Source organism: Diorhabda sublineata, chromosome 9 (genome assembly GCF_026230105.1).
Source record: "Diorhabda sublineata isolate icDioSubl1.1 chromosome 9, icDioSubl1.1, whole genome shotgun sequence".
NCBI lineage: Eukaryota > Metazoa > Arthropoda > Insecta > Coleoptera > Chrysomelidae > Diorhabda > Diorhabda sublineata.
The window spans coordinates 20,344,175-20,363,995 of record NC_079482.1 but is presented as its reverse complement, the minus strand read 5'-3'; the positions used below and the strand labels follow the sequence as shown (position 1 = coordinate 20,363,995).

Genomic DNA, 19,821 nt, shown 5'->3' with positions numbered 1-19,821 from the left:
ATGCTCAAAATACCGACAAATGACAAAATAATATTGAGTGGGTATTTAGAAGAATATTGATAATAACCGTTAAAAGTATAAAATACAATAATAGTACGGTAAAAAAAATCGTTATATCCACTTCAATGAGTGCAAATATATATATATATATATATATATATATATATATATATATATATATATATATATATATATATATATATATATAATACTCGTACATACTATTATCTGAACAATTATACAAAAAACAAAAAAAAAATTCTTTTTAAATTCAACTTTTCTAACATTAAGATCTCAATAATACAGCAGTAGTTCAACTATTGTTGTTAAATCCATAGCACGGTCCTGAGAAATTACCGAATTTGAATATTCATGGATAAATATACATACATCCTAGTTAATATTAGGAGAGACTTTTTTTATTTTTCCAGTACAATACGCGCTCTGTAGTGAAATCAAAATGTTACAATCAGCGTTGGTAAGTAATCAATAATAAAATATATACGCAATTATCCAAAATTATTCTGGGATAGAAAAATGAAATAATTCTATAAATTGAAGTTTTTCTTTCACTTACTTCTATAAAGTGAAATTTTATGGAGTGTCTAGAAAATACATGTTTTGCAATGATTTTAAAGATACTTAAAAAGTTTTTGTTCTACACCAAAATAGAGGCATAAATAAAAGAATGAATAAAATAAAAATATGAAGTATTCTATTATTGAAATTAACAGAAATTGTCTTTATGAAATATAAATGCGTTTGCTACATTTAATTTAATGTGATTCCATGTGATATAATTTAAGCGTCTGGTTTATAGAAGAGAAAATGTAACGAGTGTATATCGTTTTTTTTGTGTACCTGTTAACAAAATCTATTGATTTTAATAGGGTGAAAATCAAGTTTTTTTGTTTAGAGGTTGCTTTAGAGTTAGAGAAAATCGCGTTTCTTTGAATAACTGGTTCAACAACGTCTCTTCACTGTTTTTCGAAGAAGGTTTCACTTTGACGTTCAAAGATTTTCGATTATAAACCCCAATAACAAATTCTCCAGCTTCAAGATTTCGAGAGTTTTATATGAGATAAACGTGAAATTCTATTCGCAGTCGTTAACAAGCTTTTTCTGGTGTTCTTTTTGCCAATAAAATTATGACAAATTCAATTAATCAATTCAATTCAAAGTTTTTTGCATGTAGTGGACTAATTATTAATTGCATGGGACTTTTCAGCCTAAATTTCTATGACGACTCCAGATTTCCAATTCATAGTTTCACCGCAAATGAACAGAGCGCATATAGGGGTCCAATAGTTCGGAGAATTAATAACAAACTTGAGTTATTTTCGGTAATCAAGGGCTCTGAGGCAACACATTTTATTTGGAAATTGAAACAAGGCAGCGGTTTCTATGTTCTTTCTGTTTTTGCTCCGGCTCTCATTCATTTATATTTTCGACTGTTCTTTTTTGATATGAATCCATTGTTGGTTTATGCCAGAGGAAATCTATGTTCTTTTTTTTATTGTAGTTTTTTCCGGTTCCTACCGGTAAAATTTGTATTCCTATTTCAACAAAAGACTGTGATCATTTCCTGCATTACCAGAGTTTATTGTTTTGACGCCTAATATTAGGGTGTATTTTTTGGTTCGTAGCTATGAAGTTGATCATTGATTTGTATCCTATCATCTTTTTGAATGCGTATTTGCTTTTTTTGTATTTGTTAGAAAAATGTATTATTTATTCTTAGCTCGTTATAAGCACAAAAATTGACCAATGGCTCTCCGCTTGTTTTGATATATTCTTCGTTAGTGTTGTTTGACTTCGGGTATTATATGTTTGACGATGCGAGCGTTGAAATCTTCTGTTAATATAGTGACTTCTTCGGCAGGTAGAGAAACCAGCGTGTTTTGTAGGTCTTCGTAAGAAGCATTCATATCGTGTTTGGGTTTGCCCTCTTTTGGGCCATAGAAAGAAAGTATGTTCAGTTTTTTATGTCCGATAAGGATTTTCACACAAAGTACACTTCCTGATTTATATTGACAAGTTGTGATATTTGTTTTTAATTTTTTTAAGAATTATTGTGCCTACTCATTCCTTTGATCTTTGGTCTTTGTCCACTCCGCTACATATAAGTATGTAAGGGCCATATTCTTTTTGTCATTTACCTTTCGTTTTTGTTTCCTGGATGCCGAAGATCTCGATGATCCTCTCTTTCAATTTTTCGATTACGTCATGATCTTTGATTATGAGTGACGTTACTATACAGTTGGCTATTCCCATTATGTGTTTGTTTAATGTGTTTATTTAATCTTTTCCTCGCGTGGATCGTCATAGCTGAATCAGTCCATATTTAATGCCTTCTATCTTTGAGCTAGTTATCTGTTTTTTGGGGGTAGGCTTCCTTATTTTTTCGGGCTTGATACCGAGAAATGTGCCACTAGGCTACTCAGTCATCCCAAAAGCACTACGGCAGAGCTGGATTTGTTAGAAAAATATGTGGAATAACAAATTTATGTAATCAGATAATTCCACGTTGTCATGGGCTTTGGAGACATATATTCGTGATTGAAAAAACAAGCGTCAACCATGAAAGTCTATTAGTATCAAAACAAATAAAATTCATGTTTCAAAAACATAACGTCATCAAGCGCTTTGTTGGGAGAAAGTAATTATATTCAAAAATATTAGACTGATTGAACGGTAAAAAGAATAACTCATCTAAAAACCAAATTGATTTATTTGACATATATAATAATGAAGGTCAGTGAATTAGGAATAATTGTATTTCCAAATTAACTCAAAAAACAAAAAAAAATTTGAATTCAGCTTTGACCTTTATATCACCGTTTCAATATATATTTTAGTATCGTAATTGTTAGTTTTGTAATTATGTTGAAAACAAAAATAGTTTGCTTGTTGCATTTTGCTCAGGAACATTTGATTGTATAGTGGGCCAAAAGCCAAAAGGATGTTATTTTACGTGAAAATACGTTGAATGAATGGAAAGTATATATTTGTGAAATATTGTTTCAATATTGTTGCAACAACTAAAATGCTCAGAATAACAGTTGATGAGTAGCAGTTTCTAGAGTTTCTTTAGATGCAAGGACCAGCTGCAAATACACTGTGTGATTAAGTCTAAATCAGCGTATTGGTTGAGTTGGAAGAAAAGCCGCATACATCGAGTAGACATGCATATACTACATCCAATGTTATGCATACATCCACAGTGAACATATTAAAAGAAAATTAAATGCCTCTCTTGGAAGACGATTTTGATAGAAGACCTTATTTATATTAGTAGGTGGATATTTCCGATTAACAGTTATACTAATTTGAAAAATTGTCACTGATGGTCAACGGAATATCCTCATTAGGTCAGATAATAGCATACGAAATATTCTCCAGAGGTTAGTGTTTGGGCAGGGATTGTTAGAAACCATACCGGCAGTACCTCAATAATTCTGATTAGCGTCACTAGGATAAGCAATTTTTCAAATCCTATTTCTGCTAATTACAAAGGGACGTGCTAAGACATGCGTTTTATAATCGAAGAATAACGAGATATTCTAAGAAAGGGAAGTAAAGAGTTACTCAACATTTCATGTATAAGTTAATGATTTATGAATAAATAGAAATAATAGCTTAGAAAACTAAAACACCCCCAAAAAGGAGCTAAATATTGGAAAATAACTTTTTCATAATTTCAAATAACGATAGACTGATTGATAGAAGATTATATTTTGCCGAAAAAAAAAGCGTGGATAAAAATTTCAGCTATAGAATAGAAAGGCCTTTTAAATATCAGAAGTCTATACTTGTAGCTGTAATTCGAAGGGGATTTAAGGCAAGGATCGAAGTTTACGTAGACAAATATTAATATCTACAATAATAATCCAATGCACCCTTACTTTGCACTATTTAACGAAAAAACCATTTGAGTGCACCTCGTAGTTTAATTAGGCAGATAATAGGCTCTAGTGTGAACAAATTATGGATGTCTTTTAAATCGGTATTTATGGAGGTTAGATGCAAAACAATTTCACGTATCTGGAACTTGAAAATATATGCATTACCGACTGAGAAAACCTCCTCTACCTCTGATTTCTGCTTTATGACGGAACCTCCGTTAGGCATAACTTAGCAAGGAGCAGAGTGTAACTGTTACTCTTCCTGCTTCTCTTCTATCATCCGTAATTACTTATGGCTCTGTTCTTTTCTATTACATGGGAAATATTGGAGTACTTTCCTTACGATTGTACTGGTTACGATTGATGAGTTATCGATGACGGTGCCTCTGATAGAATTGTCTGTTCAAAGAGAGTCTCTAGGTCGTAATGCAGCTAGTTAAAAGAATATCATGAAAAGAATACGTACCATCCAAGTATTTGTGTCAGGTAGTACTTGACTTCCCTATGATTTCGATTCAGCCAAGCATCTACCTATGATATGAGGTAGTATGTTAGTTAATGTTAAGTAAGTTAAAAATACGGCTTACGGTAATACATCACCGAGGTCTTGTTTTAACGCACTCAAGTGATATGAATTCTCTACCAGATCCGCATGTTTCGATGGAACCAGTACAACCAGAAATCCTATGAGTCTGAGGTGACTACTTATGATGGCAGTTATTTTCTCATTATCACTACAGACACAGATCAATGTGCCAACTGCTGTTTGAAATGTAATCGTACTTCAAACATAATTTCTTAATTCTGGATGACCGTCTGGGATGTAATTTTGTGCTCTCCGACTTATTACCCAATAGTTTCCTCATTTTTTACTAGTATGTACCCGACCTCATCTCATTAAAATGTTTTGCCATGATTCAAGGCTGCATAATTTGCGTATAAACCTCTATTCCAGCCAATGATCGCTTTTCTGAATATTGTACCGATGTAGACACCAAATTGAACTATTATCGCATCCTTGTTGTCCTGCATAATCAAGAAAAGTGTTTTGTTTTGGTGGTGAAGAAATTATTGTGAAAGGGTTTTAGATCGAAATCCTAGCAGATTCTTTGAAACTGAATCCTCATCAGATATAATACTGTACTACAAGTTTTCATTAATACTAAATACAGTTGTAGCTTGTTAAGTTTATTAATAAAATATGATATATATGATTTTTTTGTTGATGTTTCAGGCACAAAATATGGAAAATCAGACATCCATACTTGGTAGTCTGATTCCATTAACACTTGCAGGTGTGACCTTAGTTCTAATATTGTATGAGATATGGTTCCGAAACCAACGATATGTACAGATGGGAAATAAATTTCCAGGACCGAAATCGATTCCAATATTAGGAAATGCTCACTTGGCTATCGGGAAATCCGCAGCAGGTATAATTATTTTATCTTTTCTTCTTGATTTTTGGAGCACGGAAATACCTTAATAGTAGTTTTTGATCTTTGGATAAGTGAATTGTAAATTCATTTTGTAAGGAGATTTCAGTAGTTTTTAAATATCTGAAAAATTATTGCAAATATCCAAGGTTCAAAGCACTTTTCACAAAAAAGTGCCATGCCGTAGAATTTTGATATCGATATTTTTAATAAATCATGAGATGGAACTAATACTCCACATTTATAGGTATATTTGACTTGGTGTGCGAAATGCAAGCAAAACTTAAGGTAACTACTGCTAGAGTTTGGCTTGGTCCTAGGCTGATCATTGGAATCGGTAATGCAGATGATGCAGAAGTAAGTAAATATATCTACTAACAATCATTAGGACACACTTACAATAGTCAAATTCTTTTGACAATTGAATTTGAATAATTAGCACATTCAAATTTGAATACTATATTTACATTACTCATAGAATGTATAGAATGTGCGTACTTGATAATATGATAGATTAGGTTAAAAAAATCAGATACGCATAAAAAAACATATCTTTAATGGAAAATTGAAAAGTATTTTCAATTTGTGAATCAGCAATTTCAGGTGGTTGGTGTCTAAGGTTATATAACAGTCTTTCTAGAAATTTTCAAACGTGCAATTTGGTTTTTCAAAAATCTTATAATATTTAATGGTTCCAAAAAATATTAAAGTGGGGGAAACAGAACCGATTTTCTCCAGCTTTCAAGTATCTTTTACCTCACTTTTAACTAATTAATCCTCAAATTTAACGGAAATAATTTTCTTCATTTATTTGTGATACTACAATTTTATTTACCCATTATAAAAGTCAAAAATATACCAAAGAAGAATCAAAACAACGTAAAATTATTAAAACGTTAAAATAGGTAAACAATATATTCTTTAAAGATGTTATTAACATTTATTTTAATATTAATAGGAATATTTTCAAATAACAAGTGATGAGTTTAGTTACTGTAATCGATGAATCAGTCAATTTATTCATGTTGTAAAATAGTATTTTTGTGAATGTGATTAATGAAGTTTCGGTGTCGAAATATATAATTCACGATGTAAAAACAGCACAGGGTGTTTCCTAATTAATTTAAAATATTTAATGACCTCTTCGTCACTCCATTCTAAAACGAAAACTTCTCATAAACATGTGTGATTAGACTTGTAGTTAATGAGAGAGATGGTGTCTAATTGCTATATTATTTTATTGAAAGCAACAACATGTGACGTCTAATGGATTGCCCAATAAGCTCGAAAATACCAGGATTGTTGAGAATAACATTATAGATTGTATGATATGAATTCGAGGATCTCATAAGTTAAATATAAGGATTGTGTGAATAAGCGAGTTTATATATACCACATACAAAAATCTAGACGATTGCATCTATGTGAAGTTGAGATCCTCGTCTGATCCAATGGTCTGAAAAAACGTTATTTGAAAACTCGCGTACAATCACTACAAAATGTGGAGGAGCGGCTTCATACATGAACCACATGCGTTTTCTAATAATAAGAGGTACATGTTCTTAAAGAATTGGACGTTCATTTTCTGAAGATATGTCTGGCTGGTCAACTGTGCAGGTGAAAAAAAGGTCCTATTAAATAATATTCTAAAGCAAACTTTAGGTTATTTGTGGTTTTATTTGAAATCCATGGGCAATATTGTATACGGAGCGGATACTAAGTAGATAATGAACACATTGAACGCGATATTAATACAACAAATTATCTTTTAGAATATCCCAAATAGTTCTGTCACTTCATCAGCAATTTTTTTGATACTTGTGTCTGAATGATGGTCAATAATTTGAAGAATCTGATTTTAAAGTGGCTCTGGACTTGTAAAATATCCGGGATAGTTTGGAGCATAGCTGTTAAACATATGCTTTCTTCAAAACTCCCATGATCCATGGTCTGGTCTAAATTGATTTTAAATTTTCAGCCAGAGACAACGCAAAGTTTTATTTGGGTTGACTTTCATCACTTTTTCTATCTTTATTCTTCCTCTAGTCCATCCTTTGCGATAACTTTGTAATCATTTTATCCTCTTCCCATGCTTTTTTTTCAATCACGATCATTTAATTCCCTTTTTTTATCCCATATTACGTAAAGATTTTGAATTTCACATATAAATAACTGTATCAATATCCGAATCTTCCAATATTGCCATGATGATACGAGTAAGCACCTACGTCCTCTCAAATTCATGTCTCGTTATGGACAAGGAAACGGAGCATTTTTACGCGACAGTACAAAATGGCATCCACGCTGCTATTCGCAACGAATTTGCCACGAGTGCTCGCCGTGATCGTGGCGCGCTTTGAAGACGCTCGCAATCCGCTAGTATGGCTTTTAAAATGGAGTGACGAAGCGCTCATTACAATAATTTAGATTACTTATACTCCGCTCAATTTAGCCATTTAAAATAAGAAAAACTCCCATAATTCCCGTAAAGCCAAAATTGATTGAATTTGTTTTTTTTGTATGACAATAACGTTTATAAATATAAGTGTTGATCTCATGCGTTTTTCAAGCGCGTATTCAATTGGTAATTGTCATTGTTTTCTATTTAAAGTTAGAAAGATATGCTTGATAGAATATTGTATAAAATACAATACAAAGGAAAACCATTTTACATAGTGCTTCTATTGTTACCAATGAATTCATAAATATTCAAAAACTTTTTAAAATTCCAACAAAACGTAAGGAAAACTTTACATTGAATATAATAACAGCATATGTAAAGGCAAAAATTAAACACGTGCTAGTGTTAGTAATACTTTGGATGTTTTTGTTGATAAATCAAATATTGTTGTTACTGAAATATTTAAAAAAAAACAAAGATTGATAAATTTTTTTAATGAGCATCGTGAATCAATGGTAGCAGTACAAACAAGATTTTCTTAAAATTCTGATACCACATGGGTGCTACAATACGAAAAGATAAAAATAAACATAAAGAGTATTGCTGACTAAGATGTAACAACAAATCGAACACATTAGATATAATAGAGATCGATTTAACGGAGTAGCAAGAGAACTAAATTGAATATCAAACAAATCAAAAAAAATACCTGCTAAAACTAACATTTACCGAAAGTACAGAAAGTACTCAATCTACAAGGAAATTAAGAAATCCACAGACAGAAAAGTAGTAAACTAAAAGCAGTAAAGCAAAATCACAAGCTTTCTCAGAAGTATTGCAACCATTTTATATAGAATTAAAAATTAACCTAACAATTAACTAGTTATTTTTAATGAAATTGATTTAAGAAAAGCTCCAGAATATCATCTTATAAAAAGTGGAATACTTTAAAAGATTACACGCAAAATATGCTCGTAATTTTGCAAATATATAATGTCATCCTGAGACCTGGCTATTTCCCCAAGCGATCGAAGATATACCACATTATGTAAGTTCATACACAACCATAAGTCTTTTACGAGCTCGTCCAAAAGTCTTCGAAAAGCTACTAGTTACGAGACTCAATGCAATTATAGAAAAAAAACTCATATCTGATCCTCAATTTAGATTTTTTCAATGGTATGGAACTATCGAACGAGTGCACAGAGTTGTTAAGCAAATCAGCCATGATATCGAAAACTAAGAGATTATGTTCGTCAGCTTTTTTCGATCTAAATCAAGCCTTCAATCAGGGGTTCCGCAAGATAGCGTCCTTGTTCTCCTATTTTATTTAGTACATACAGCGGATTTACCAACGACGATCTACAAAATCTTGTACAACAATCGAACAGAAAAACTAAGTGAAATATCTTGAAAGCCAATTACATTGTAAGTTAACATTTATCTATGTAAATGTTAAATGTGGCAACAGATAAATTAACATAACATACCAATTAGTAGAAGGGTTATACAAAAATGCATTCTATCTCCACCTTTGAATGAATTACTTAAATATGAAGATTGAGGAGTGGAAGTAAACGGGATATATGTGAACAATATTAGATACGCAGACGACTCAGTTGTAATAACAGACACTCTTGAGGATTTACAGCACATGATAGACCGACTAAACTGTGTTGGTAAAACGTGCGGATTAAAGATAAACAAACAAACAAACCAAGACAAAGTTTATGATAATCAGCAGACCGTTAAGTACCGTATACACATGCACAACTCTTTGTAGATGGTACTGCATTGGAGCAGGTAATACGCTACATATATTGCGGTAGTTGGTTGGGCGAGGACTGGTAGGATAAGAGAGAGGTAAGAGTGAGAATTGAATTGGCTCGCAATTATTTTTCCAAATTCAATAATATCCTCACAAACAAAGATATTAGCTTGAAACTTAGAATGCGATACGCTAGATGCTACGTATGGTATTGTGATATTATCTCAGTGGGAGATAATTTTTTCTCCGGCATATCGGTTTGTTTCTTTGTGACTCATTTCTTCAATAATGAGCATCATAGTTACTGGTAATTGGTTTTCCAAGCTCCAAATAGTCGATGCCCTGTTCATTCCAAAATTCAGAGGACTTGAACGTGTCGAAAAGACTATTGCGTTTTAACTCGATTCGCTCGGTCCAATATACTACGATGTGGAGTTTATCCAAGGTCACAAGAATTATGTATCCGTTACTGTTTTTGTTCCATTTAGAGGTAACGCGACAACCATTTGTAAGAAAACTTTTTCATGCTCTGTTTTCCCGGTACAAATCACGAAGTAACGCAAAGATTTCTTTTTTATTGTTGACAAAACTTTGTTTACTCTAAACAATTCTAACAAACTAGCTATTGGAAAAAATAACCTAGAAATTTAATATTTTCAGTATGAAGATGATATTTTAAGGAGAAAATGTCATTTTTTGAGACATTCATCAGTTAACTCGAATACCTATTTATTAATAGACTTTATATTATCAGCGAAGTGTTTACAGATATCGGTTCTCGGACCGGATTAAACATACTTGAAGTACAAAACATATCTTCTGAATAATTTTGTAGAATATAAATAGCTTCAGAAGCATAAATTGCGATCAGGGTTTGGCATCGAGTGGATGAGATAAATGCTTGGAAAAAAGTGTGGTTTTTTGAGTGTTGGGATATATACATAATTTGCAATATTCCTATCATGTCATTTGTATTTAAGATATTTTTAGATCAGATTAACTGTAATTCGTCGATTTTAGCATATTGTCTCTACTTCTCCTAAGATATAGGTACTGCAATTGTATTTGCAACAGAAAATTGAAGAAATTGCTCAATACTAGAATTTAAGCTCACATGAGATGCAATATTACTATAACAGATCATTTGTATAATCTTTCCCTGACATCATTCAATCAGTTCTGATAACCGAATGTTGGCTGTCACAAAAATGTGCATTAATCAGATCATAATTCATTTCTTTATTTCTAGGTTATATTAGGAAACAGCACACATTTAGAAAAATCACCTGACTATGCACTTTTTGAACCTTGGCTGGGTGATGGATTATTAATTAGTAAAGGTAAATATAATTAAAGTGCAATTGTAGTGTGCCTGGAAGTATTTCTGGAAGTCTTCTTTCAAAATGGCTATACATTGCTCTGTCGTTGCTTTCTGTACATACGAGGTGTGGCTATTAAATAACGAGACTGGTTACGAAAAAGGGGTTCTATTATAAAAATTATTCTACATTCGAATGCTTCCTCCCTTCGCCACACATCTTTACATCCATTGCTCAAAGCAGTGCTGGAAGTCTTCTTTAGAAGCTCTGCCGTTTTTTGCTTTACCGCTTCCATCGACTCAAACCAGATCCTTTTCAAAGCAGATTTTTTTCTATCTTCGTAACCTTTCAAGGAAATCTGAGCAGATCCGTTCACGCATTAGCTTTTGGTGATGAGATAGATTTTTTGGCACAGACTTTTCTCAAGTGTAAAAATTTTCTAGCCGTTTCTTTATCGACATTTACTGCCTCGGCAATTATTCAGATGCTAATTCGACGATTTGCACGCACATTTTGGTTGATTTTGATCACTGTTTCCGGAGCTGAAACAGTCACAGGGGGACCTGGGCGCTGGTCATCTTCAGTGCTCTCTCTGCCCTCACTAAAGCGCTCATACCACTCAAAAACATGCGCACAAGATAGAGAATTGTCCCCATAGGCCCCTTGCAACAATTTATAACACTCAGTCGGAGATTTTTTCAATTTAACGAGAAATTTGAGATTGATACGTTGCTATTGTCTTTCGTCACATATTGTTTTCGGCACGAGAAAAAAAAACACGTTCGTTTCAAACTAGCATAGACAAGATATCTAAGTACCCAACGCTCTACTCGTTTTTTACCACCCCACCTGTCTAGGGCGCCCTCTAAACGCGCAGTCTCGTTATGTAATAGTCAGACCTCGTATATTTCATTATTGACAAGCTTCGACAAGTGTCCACAAAAATAAGCGTGTAAGCGAGGTGCTGGCTTGCGTGAGATGATTGGTGTTCAGAGCTAGTGTTAGTTTTTGAACAAAGATCAAGAGAAACTTGTGGCAAGATCTTGGGACGTATTCACACTTTTTCGTCAAGTGTAATTCACGAGGGCTTGCCATACGGATGTGTTTACATTACGCTACTCTGCTGAAATCCTCACTTCAACGCCTACTTTCGCCATGTTTGACTGCACAGCTTGCTAGTTCGGAACACACTACCAAGTTTATGTAAACACTTGTGGCTTGTGGACGGTTACTTCGCCTCGGCAACCTTGTAAACGACGCGCTATATCAACTACCTTATGAATTTAAAATCATCTTCTATAAGGCCGATTCATAAACTTGACTTTGGTTGGTGACTTCCAACATAACAAGAAAAGAGCCGATCACAACCGTTTGTGTTTGTCAAGTGATTTTGCCTGATGCTCCCAATAAAAAAATCTCTTCGATGTTTCTAGGTTAACCGCAGCAAGTCAAGTTTATGAATCGGCATTTAACCATAAAAAACATTTTACTCGTAATTGACACATTTCAATACACGACAAAGAAGCAACTCTCAATTCAATTTATTCAACTTTGTAAATGTTTCTTAAATAGTTTGAGTGATTTTTATTGTTGACCGCTTCAATCGTCTCAATATAATTTGGAAATATTGAAAATTTATTATAAATAGCATCACAATTACTACAAAAAACCCATGATGTTATTTATTTTTTGATATTTTAGATCTCAGTGAAATAGTCCTTTTTTTTCTATATATCAAAGGATTGCTTCTGGTTGATCTTGGCTTTAGTTCTTTTCTATTTAATAAAAAATGTTGTAAAAATGGAGAATCTGTTATTAATAAAAAGAGACTTCGAATGAAGTAAATATATTAAAAATATTTACATGTTTAAGAAAGTAAGAATCTTTTTTAAGCCATAAACTACTGAACACTATAAATAAAAGATCCCTGTGAAACGACATAAATCTTACGATTTTTACTTGCTACATTTGTAATTCAGAGTCGAAGAAAGTGACCCTTGCTGGGGTTGACGTGAAAAGGAGGGAAGTAATTGTGTGACATATAAGTGACTGATGCTACGAGTTGAGTAGTAAAACTATAATGGCAACTTGGTAAATGAAAATATCGCGAATAACAACCAGGAGGTATCGAAAGGAACCTGGAGAAACCAGAAAGTATTGGATGAATGCTGCAAAAAAATCAAATGATTATAGTCAGCTAAGTGAGAAGGAAGAAGAAGATATTTGTTACTTTTCGTAAATGAAAATTATTTCTTGCTTCACAAAAAAGTTATAAAAGTCTTGAATGCTAACTTAAATCAATTTATTCCTTTTGCTTGTACTATCTAAGTATGGAAACCAATGAAATGCTTCACATTTTTATGAAATATCGAATTGGTGAAATGAGATTTATTTCACTTCTGATATATGTTTATTTATAACCAATATTGCTATTATTAGGTGATAAATGGAAGTCCCATAGAAAAATGATTGCCCCCACTTTCCACACATCAATCTTGAAGTCCTTCATGCCAGTTTTTAACAAAAATGCAGCAGCTTTAGTTGCATCTTTCAGAAAAGAGCAAGGAAAGATTTTTGATTGTCACGATTATATGAGTAGTACAACTGTGGATACTTTATTGGGTAAGTTTGCTTCAATACAATATATCATGCCTATGTTTCATGTTGACAGTGCGATTATCTCAATATTTCACCAGAATTCACGAATTATTAAAGGTGAAATTGTTTTCACATCAAACAATAATAAAAGGAAGCGTTTTACAATTTTTTTTATTCGACAATCTAATGGATTTGGATTCAACTTGGATAGTATAGAACAAAAACTCTATAAAGTTAAGAAATGATAAGAAAATTGGTGATTTTATTCATTTAAACATTGTGTCACTTATTATTTTCTAATAAAACTGGTTGTTCAATAATTACAGAGATTTTATTCTTTTAGAAACGGCAATGGGTGTTACGAAGACGTCGTCAGATAATACTGGATTCGATTACGCTATGGCTGTGATGCGGTGAGTAATTAATAATAATGAAAAAAAAAAGATAACAATCAATACTATAACTAAAGTCAAAAAACCTCATCGAGACAGACGAAATAGAGTCTGTATGGGGTGGAGATCTGGTTAGATGCCTTGAGAATGAAGAAATACTGCGATGACGATGGTACAGAGACAAGGTGCACTGAGGATCACCAGCTCCTACCAGATCAGTCTCTTTCCAAACTTCCTAGTGGTGGCTAGAATCTCTTGCATTTAGGGCGTAAAAGGATATACAGAAGTAGCTCAGATATAACACGACACGATGAGGCATATATCGGACGTAGCAACAACGATGAACAGAAGAGAAATCAGCTGAATGGACGCTATCTAAATTGTGGCCGAAAGGAAGTTTGGAGAGGTAAACTTCGACATTACCCAGCTTCACAAAATGAATAAAGCACAAACACCTGAGTATACGTATTGTGGAAACGACTAAGATGATGCCGAACACAATTTCTTCGTCTGTAATAACTGGACTGGGCTTATGAGAGGAGGTAGAAGAGACTGTCGGCAGCATAAACCATGATAATATCGTCCAGGTGATGCTGCACAAGGTACAATGTTGACAACTAATTGCTACCTATACACAGAGAATTCTTAGGCAAAATAATGTAGACGGCTACCTGGTATGACGATTTCATAATAGAAACAAAACAAACGGAACATACAGGAACAGATACACTAACCAGAATATCACAACAGTCCTTGGTTGGACAGAGATGACAGAAGATGGTAGTTTAGTGGATAGGCTATGGGAGTTTCACATATCCATCAGCTCTCCTGGTGGAATTCGTTACATGGATTCCGCATCTTATTTAACAAAAAGGTCGGAACTGACCAATATTGCACTCCTTTAATTGAAATGTAAATTTCCACTTTTTGTTACTATCAGATTTCAATATGAGAAATGTATGTTTGAAAGCAATAAACGTTTGCTAATTCTCTTTCACCCACTTTTTTTAGTCCAGTATTCCTTAAAACAAATTAGAATAATTATATTTGCTATAACGGGGTCAATAGTTTCGTAACCACTGACCACGAAAACCAGGAGAGCTCAAATGTTTCCACTTACGTCAATTATATCATCTAAAACAACGTGCCAAATAGAAATCAACATCGAGCAACTTAATGTCGATTATAAACACAAAAAAGAGCTTTGTCCGTTAGTTCTTAATTTTTTTCTAGAAACGAGTGCATCTTAAGTTGTCATTGAGCCTTTAAATAATCGTCGTCTTCAACTAATACTGGAGATGACTCAATTATCAATTGAACTCCAAATTTTATACGTGTTGTGATATGAAATTAACCACGTTGTGTATGAATAAACTTCACTACTTTTCAGCATGTGCAACATACTTCACCAGAGACATATCAAGTTCTATTTGAGACCTGATATACTATTCAACTTGACGAGTTTTAGTAGAATTCAAGTTGGCCTTTTGAAGATAATACACGCTCTTACAAATGCGGTAAGTTTAATAACTCTTACATTTTGATTTAACGACTCCTCAATTTTGGTAATTATATCATTTTTAATTTTTCACATTATAAGAATTACCATTGCTTTTAAGGTAATTCGAAGGAAGAAGGAAAATTACTTTGAAAGACAAAAGAAAGGAGAGGAAAGTTTATATGGTCATGCGGTGAAAACTAGCAAATTTGATGATCAAGGTCAAATCATAGAACGCCAAGAAATCATGCCCAATTACTTACGAGATGATTTGGATGAGAATGATGAGAATGATGTTGGTAAGAATTGATAAATTCCAAAGACGTTTGTCATCATCACAACTTTCTAAATTTATGTTTCAATTATCTATTAATACTTCTTGTCGATAGACTGACCGTGAAATTTTTCTCCATTCACAATCTCGCTTTTCCTAGTGAATAGATCTTAAAATCGTTCTCCCATTAATCAATTTCAGAAATGACTATTCGGGAAAGCATTGGCAAGAAATCAGGGAAGTTGGATAGATTGATAAATAGATAGATACAAATAAGAGCTAATGTATTATGAGGAAATCAATTTGTTCTTTGTACCTAATCGACATTAATCCATTTTTTTTATCAGTAGTGATTTTTTCATTAGTTCTATTGATTCATTTATCACTTCTAGAATAAAGTCACATACATTTTAAAGAAATTGGAAAAAATAGAAATATTCTCAGCTGTATAGGGTGTGACGCGAAAAGTTTTGATTAAAAATAATGGCGATCAAGTTAAAAATCCTTAATACATAAAATATTTTAGGTATAATTTGTACTCAAAGTACCCCTTAGCTTTTATACTTTTCTGGTATAGTATAACTGCCGGACTGGGAATGTTTGTACACCAGTGAAAAGAGTGTCACCATCAAGAAACTATTGAATATTTTTGGATGAAAATTTTTTTGTATAATCTTTGGTAGATACATAAATTATTTATATATAGATTATTATGGAAATCGCATGTGATAAGAAATAATTTAAGAATAAATATGGAAAATAGCGTTTTTTACGAAAAAAATTTATTTTAAAGAACCTAAAAATTTAAATAAATACTCTTAAGAGGTGATAGTTTGAAAGAATAGTCTGTTAATGTATCTTTCAATAAAGGTATTAATTCTGACAAATTAAGGTGAGAATTTTGTTGAAAAATCAGCTTTTAGATATTTAGAAACATGTATCAGTTTTTATTGCTTCCACACACATATCAGATGTTTTTTAAACAAATAAGTTTATAGTACATTAAAAATACATTAAATGACAAAAATTTGCAATAAGAGAGAAATCAAACATAATTTTAAATCTCTAGGCAATATTTACAGCAATAGCAAGTATGTTATCAAGTTACAGCCTCTATTTTTTCAACTTTTACATCAACTTGCAAAATACCAGCAATACCGTACTTTATATATTTTTCGCAAAGTGCCAGTTTTACAAGATTATGACTTAACTTCTCAAGACAAACGACGGCTGACGTATTTTCATTTATACCTTCAATTCTATTTCGACATGTCCCAGTTCCACTGGTTGTGTTACTAAAAATGATATAATCGTTGCTATCCTCGATGCCATCTTTCTCCAGCAGTTCCTCAAGTATTGAACAAAATCAAAACTATTATGATACGATTCACTAACCTTATTTTACACTTTTGTATCTATATAAAAAGAAAAAAACAAGCACTTATAATCATCTTTGGGATACACAATCCCACTCCACTTGTTCTACGACCACAGGTACACTGACAGATGTCGCTGGAATAATCGATTACACGGTTTCAACTATTCAAAATTGCGTTAGAAATGTCTGTGGTATCGCGGGACCCCGAAAATATGACTCACGAGATATTTCAATTTGTTTTCCAAAGATTGGGAACTATATCTCTATTAATAACTCATCAATATTTCAGACAAGCTTTGTTTCAAAATTAGTCGCCAATATGCACAATTTGAATAATTCATAAGTTTAAATAGAATACCCTGTAACATTTTTTGAATCAATCCATCATGTATTGATATTCTCTATACCTGAATTAAACCACTTTTGAGATATTTCATTATATTAGTTGAAACATAACAACACTTAATTGTTTTAATATTAGTAAACGTAAGCCATGATTTCAATTATATAAATTGACTGATCATTTATTTTGAATATAATTGAAAATTTTGACCAGATATTTTCCACCAGACCAGATTTTGACTAGATAACAAGGTTATCAGAACGTGCTCTATCTTCTAATATCAAACTGAAGCGTCCCCTCAATTTCCTAAAGTATGTAAATCAAATGGCTTTTTCTAAAATGTAAAAATATCTTTTACTATTTAAATTTGCATTATAAAATTCTACAGCTAAAATTTCATGGTCTTTGTTGCGCATCAAACATGGAATAACGTTCTTTATTAACGAGTGGATTTTCATTAGATCAAAAATGGGAATTATGTCAATCAAACCATCGATTTTTGGCAAACTTGCTTCATCTTACCATATCACTTTTTCTATCAAGCTCTTATCCTCAGTTCTGAAGAATATCACCTAATTGTAAGTAATTGAGTTTTTAAAAAATGCGATGAATTGTTCTTATGGATAATGGAGACATTTGACTGTCATTGCCTACCCTCTGCTTTAGAAAGAATTGAATAATATTAAGTTTTAACTAACATAGTCAAATATCTCAAAAGTGGTTGGATTCAGTAATACCAATACCAACGGAATTGGCTTGAGAATTAAAGCGGAAAATGTAAGCTTATGTAACTTATAAAATGGTTTAAATTGTGGACCTTGGCGGCCAAGTTTAAAACACTACGAATAAATTATCAATGAGTTGGAAATATCGAGCTAACTTGCAAGCGCTCGTTGTTTATTAGTTACAATTTCACGTAACTAACTTAGTTAAAGATGGAGATATCGCCATTCAAACTAAATTAGCATTTCATTCAAAATTTTATGTAAAATTTGAAAATTGAATAGAACATATTAGATTATATCTAAAATAACAAAACTCACAGCTCCGTAATTTCATATTTTTAATATAACTGTCTCCGCTTTTTATTTGAAACTTTATTTGCTGCACCCTGTATATAATAGTATATAAAGAAACTCTCTCGTAGGTTTAATTTTTCACGATTTCATCTACGAGAGGAATCAATTCTATTAATAAACTGCAATTATTTACTTACATTGCTGTACTAAACTGAATTTTTCTATAGGAGAAAAGAAGAGATTGGCCTTTTTGGACTACATGATTGAAGCCAGTCAAACTAAAGGGAACAGTTTGACAGATGCTGAAATCAATGAGGAAGTAAATACTATCATGTTTGAGGTTAGTAATGTCGAATTTGTATTTTTAAATTACTGTTCTAAAAATATGTCCCTATGGGGAAAATTATTCAAACAATTGATATCACTATTTTCTTTTACAGTTGCGAAGTTTTAGTTGTACTTATATATTGATGACGACATCGCTTGTAGAGTTTAACCTCCTTATAATTTCTTTGAAGTCCTTATCATTTTTTCAATAATTTAGTCTATTCAGAAAAAATTTTTTTTGTGCGAGTATTACTTTATGTTACAAAGACGTACATCCAATAAAACAAGACATAATCGGTGAGAAAACTATTGGCTGCGTTATGCCCAGGTGAAACAAGAATTCAAACTGTGTTGGTGAGGACTGAGAGTTGAATTGAGTGAATAAGTTTTAGTTACAAAAGTAATGGATGTAAACCATAATACTGATTGGTGAACTAATTTAGATATTTGTCACTTAAAATCTGGTTATTTAGATAGTTATAATATGCAAATAATGTTTTAGTTTAATTATTGAGGCCAAGAAGTATTTGGAAATAAAACTTCTCCAATGTCTCGACTCGCGTCGTACTTTCCGATTCAGAATTGTCGGCGAAATAAATACTAAGTGTTATTGCGCTTCTAAGAACTTCTATTTCATTGGATCTTTTTTTTTTCTCTATTCAGCAGAAATAAATTATTTTATAAGTCGTCATATAACTGTAGGACATCTAACATTATTAAGTAATAAAATACGTACTGAGGCATTTCCCTTCTCCATATATGTGAATATATTAGCGATCACTGCACGATATTGACCATTTAAAATGTTTTTATGGAGTTCTTAACTCCATCTCTAACTCAATATAGAATTTTACTTATATTTATTGGTTGAACGAAGGTGAAAAAACTGCACCCATAATATGAATTTAGCACACAACTCAAGGGCAGTATATTTGACTAAATGGCTTGTACGAAAAATATATTTTATTCATCCTAATGAAATACTACGAACTCGTTCACAACATGGACCGTGAAGCCGGTCCCCATTGATTATTTTAATATAAGCAAGAATCTGGTGGAGGCGTCGGATGCAAATTTCGTGGAAACCTTTTGATGTAGTTTTTGCACTTGTATTTATATATACAATAGCGATTCACCGTTATAAATAAATTGAAACACTACGA

The 19,821-nt window shown here is 32.4% G+C and overlaps 1 protein-coding gene across 1 annotated transcript in view; it reads left to right on the top strand.

The window, feature by feature from the left end:
* Positions 1–310: 310 nt before the first annotated feature.
* LOC130448845 (cytochrome P450 4g1-like) overlaps positions 311–19,821 on the top strand; it is a 31,511-nt gene continuing 12,000 nt past the window's right edge. Inside the window, exons 1-9 of the mRNA XM_056786386.1 lie at positions 311–478; positions 5,140–5,338; positions 5,589–5,698; positions 10,760–10,850; positions 13,269–13,451; positions 13,771–13,840; positions 15,210–15,336; positions 15,439–15,616; positions 18,559–18,671. Of these exons, the coding sequence (XP_056642364.1) occupies positions 461–478; positions 5,140–5,338; positions 5,589–5,698; positions 10,760–10,850; positions 13,269–13,451; positions 13,771–13,840; positions 15,210–15,336; positions 15,439–15,616; positions 18,559–18,671 (1,089 nt within the window). The 5' untranslated portion in view covers positions 311–460. The remainder of the gene's footprint in view (positions 479–5,139; positions 5,339–5,588; positions 5,699–10,759; positions 10,851–13,268; positions 13,452–13,770; positions 13,841–15,209; positions 15,337–15,438; positions 15,617–18,558; positions 18,672–19,821) is intronic.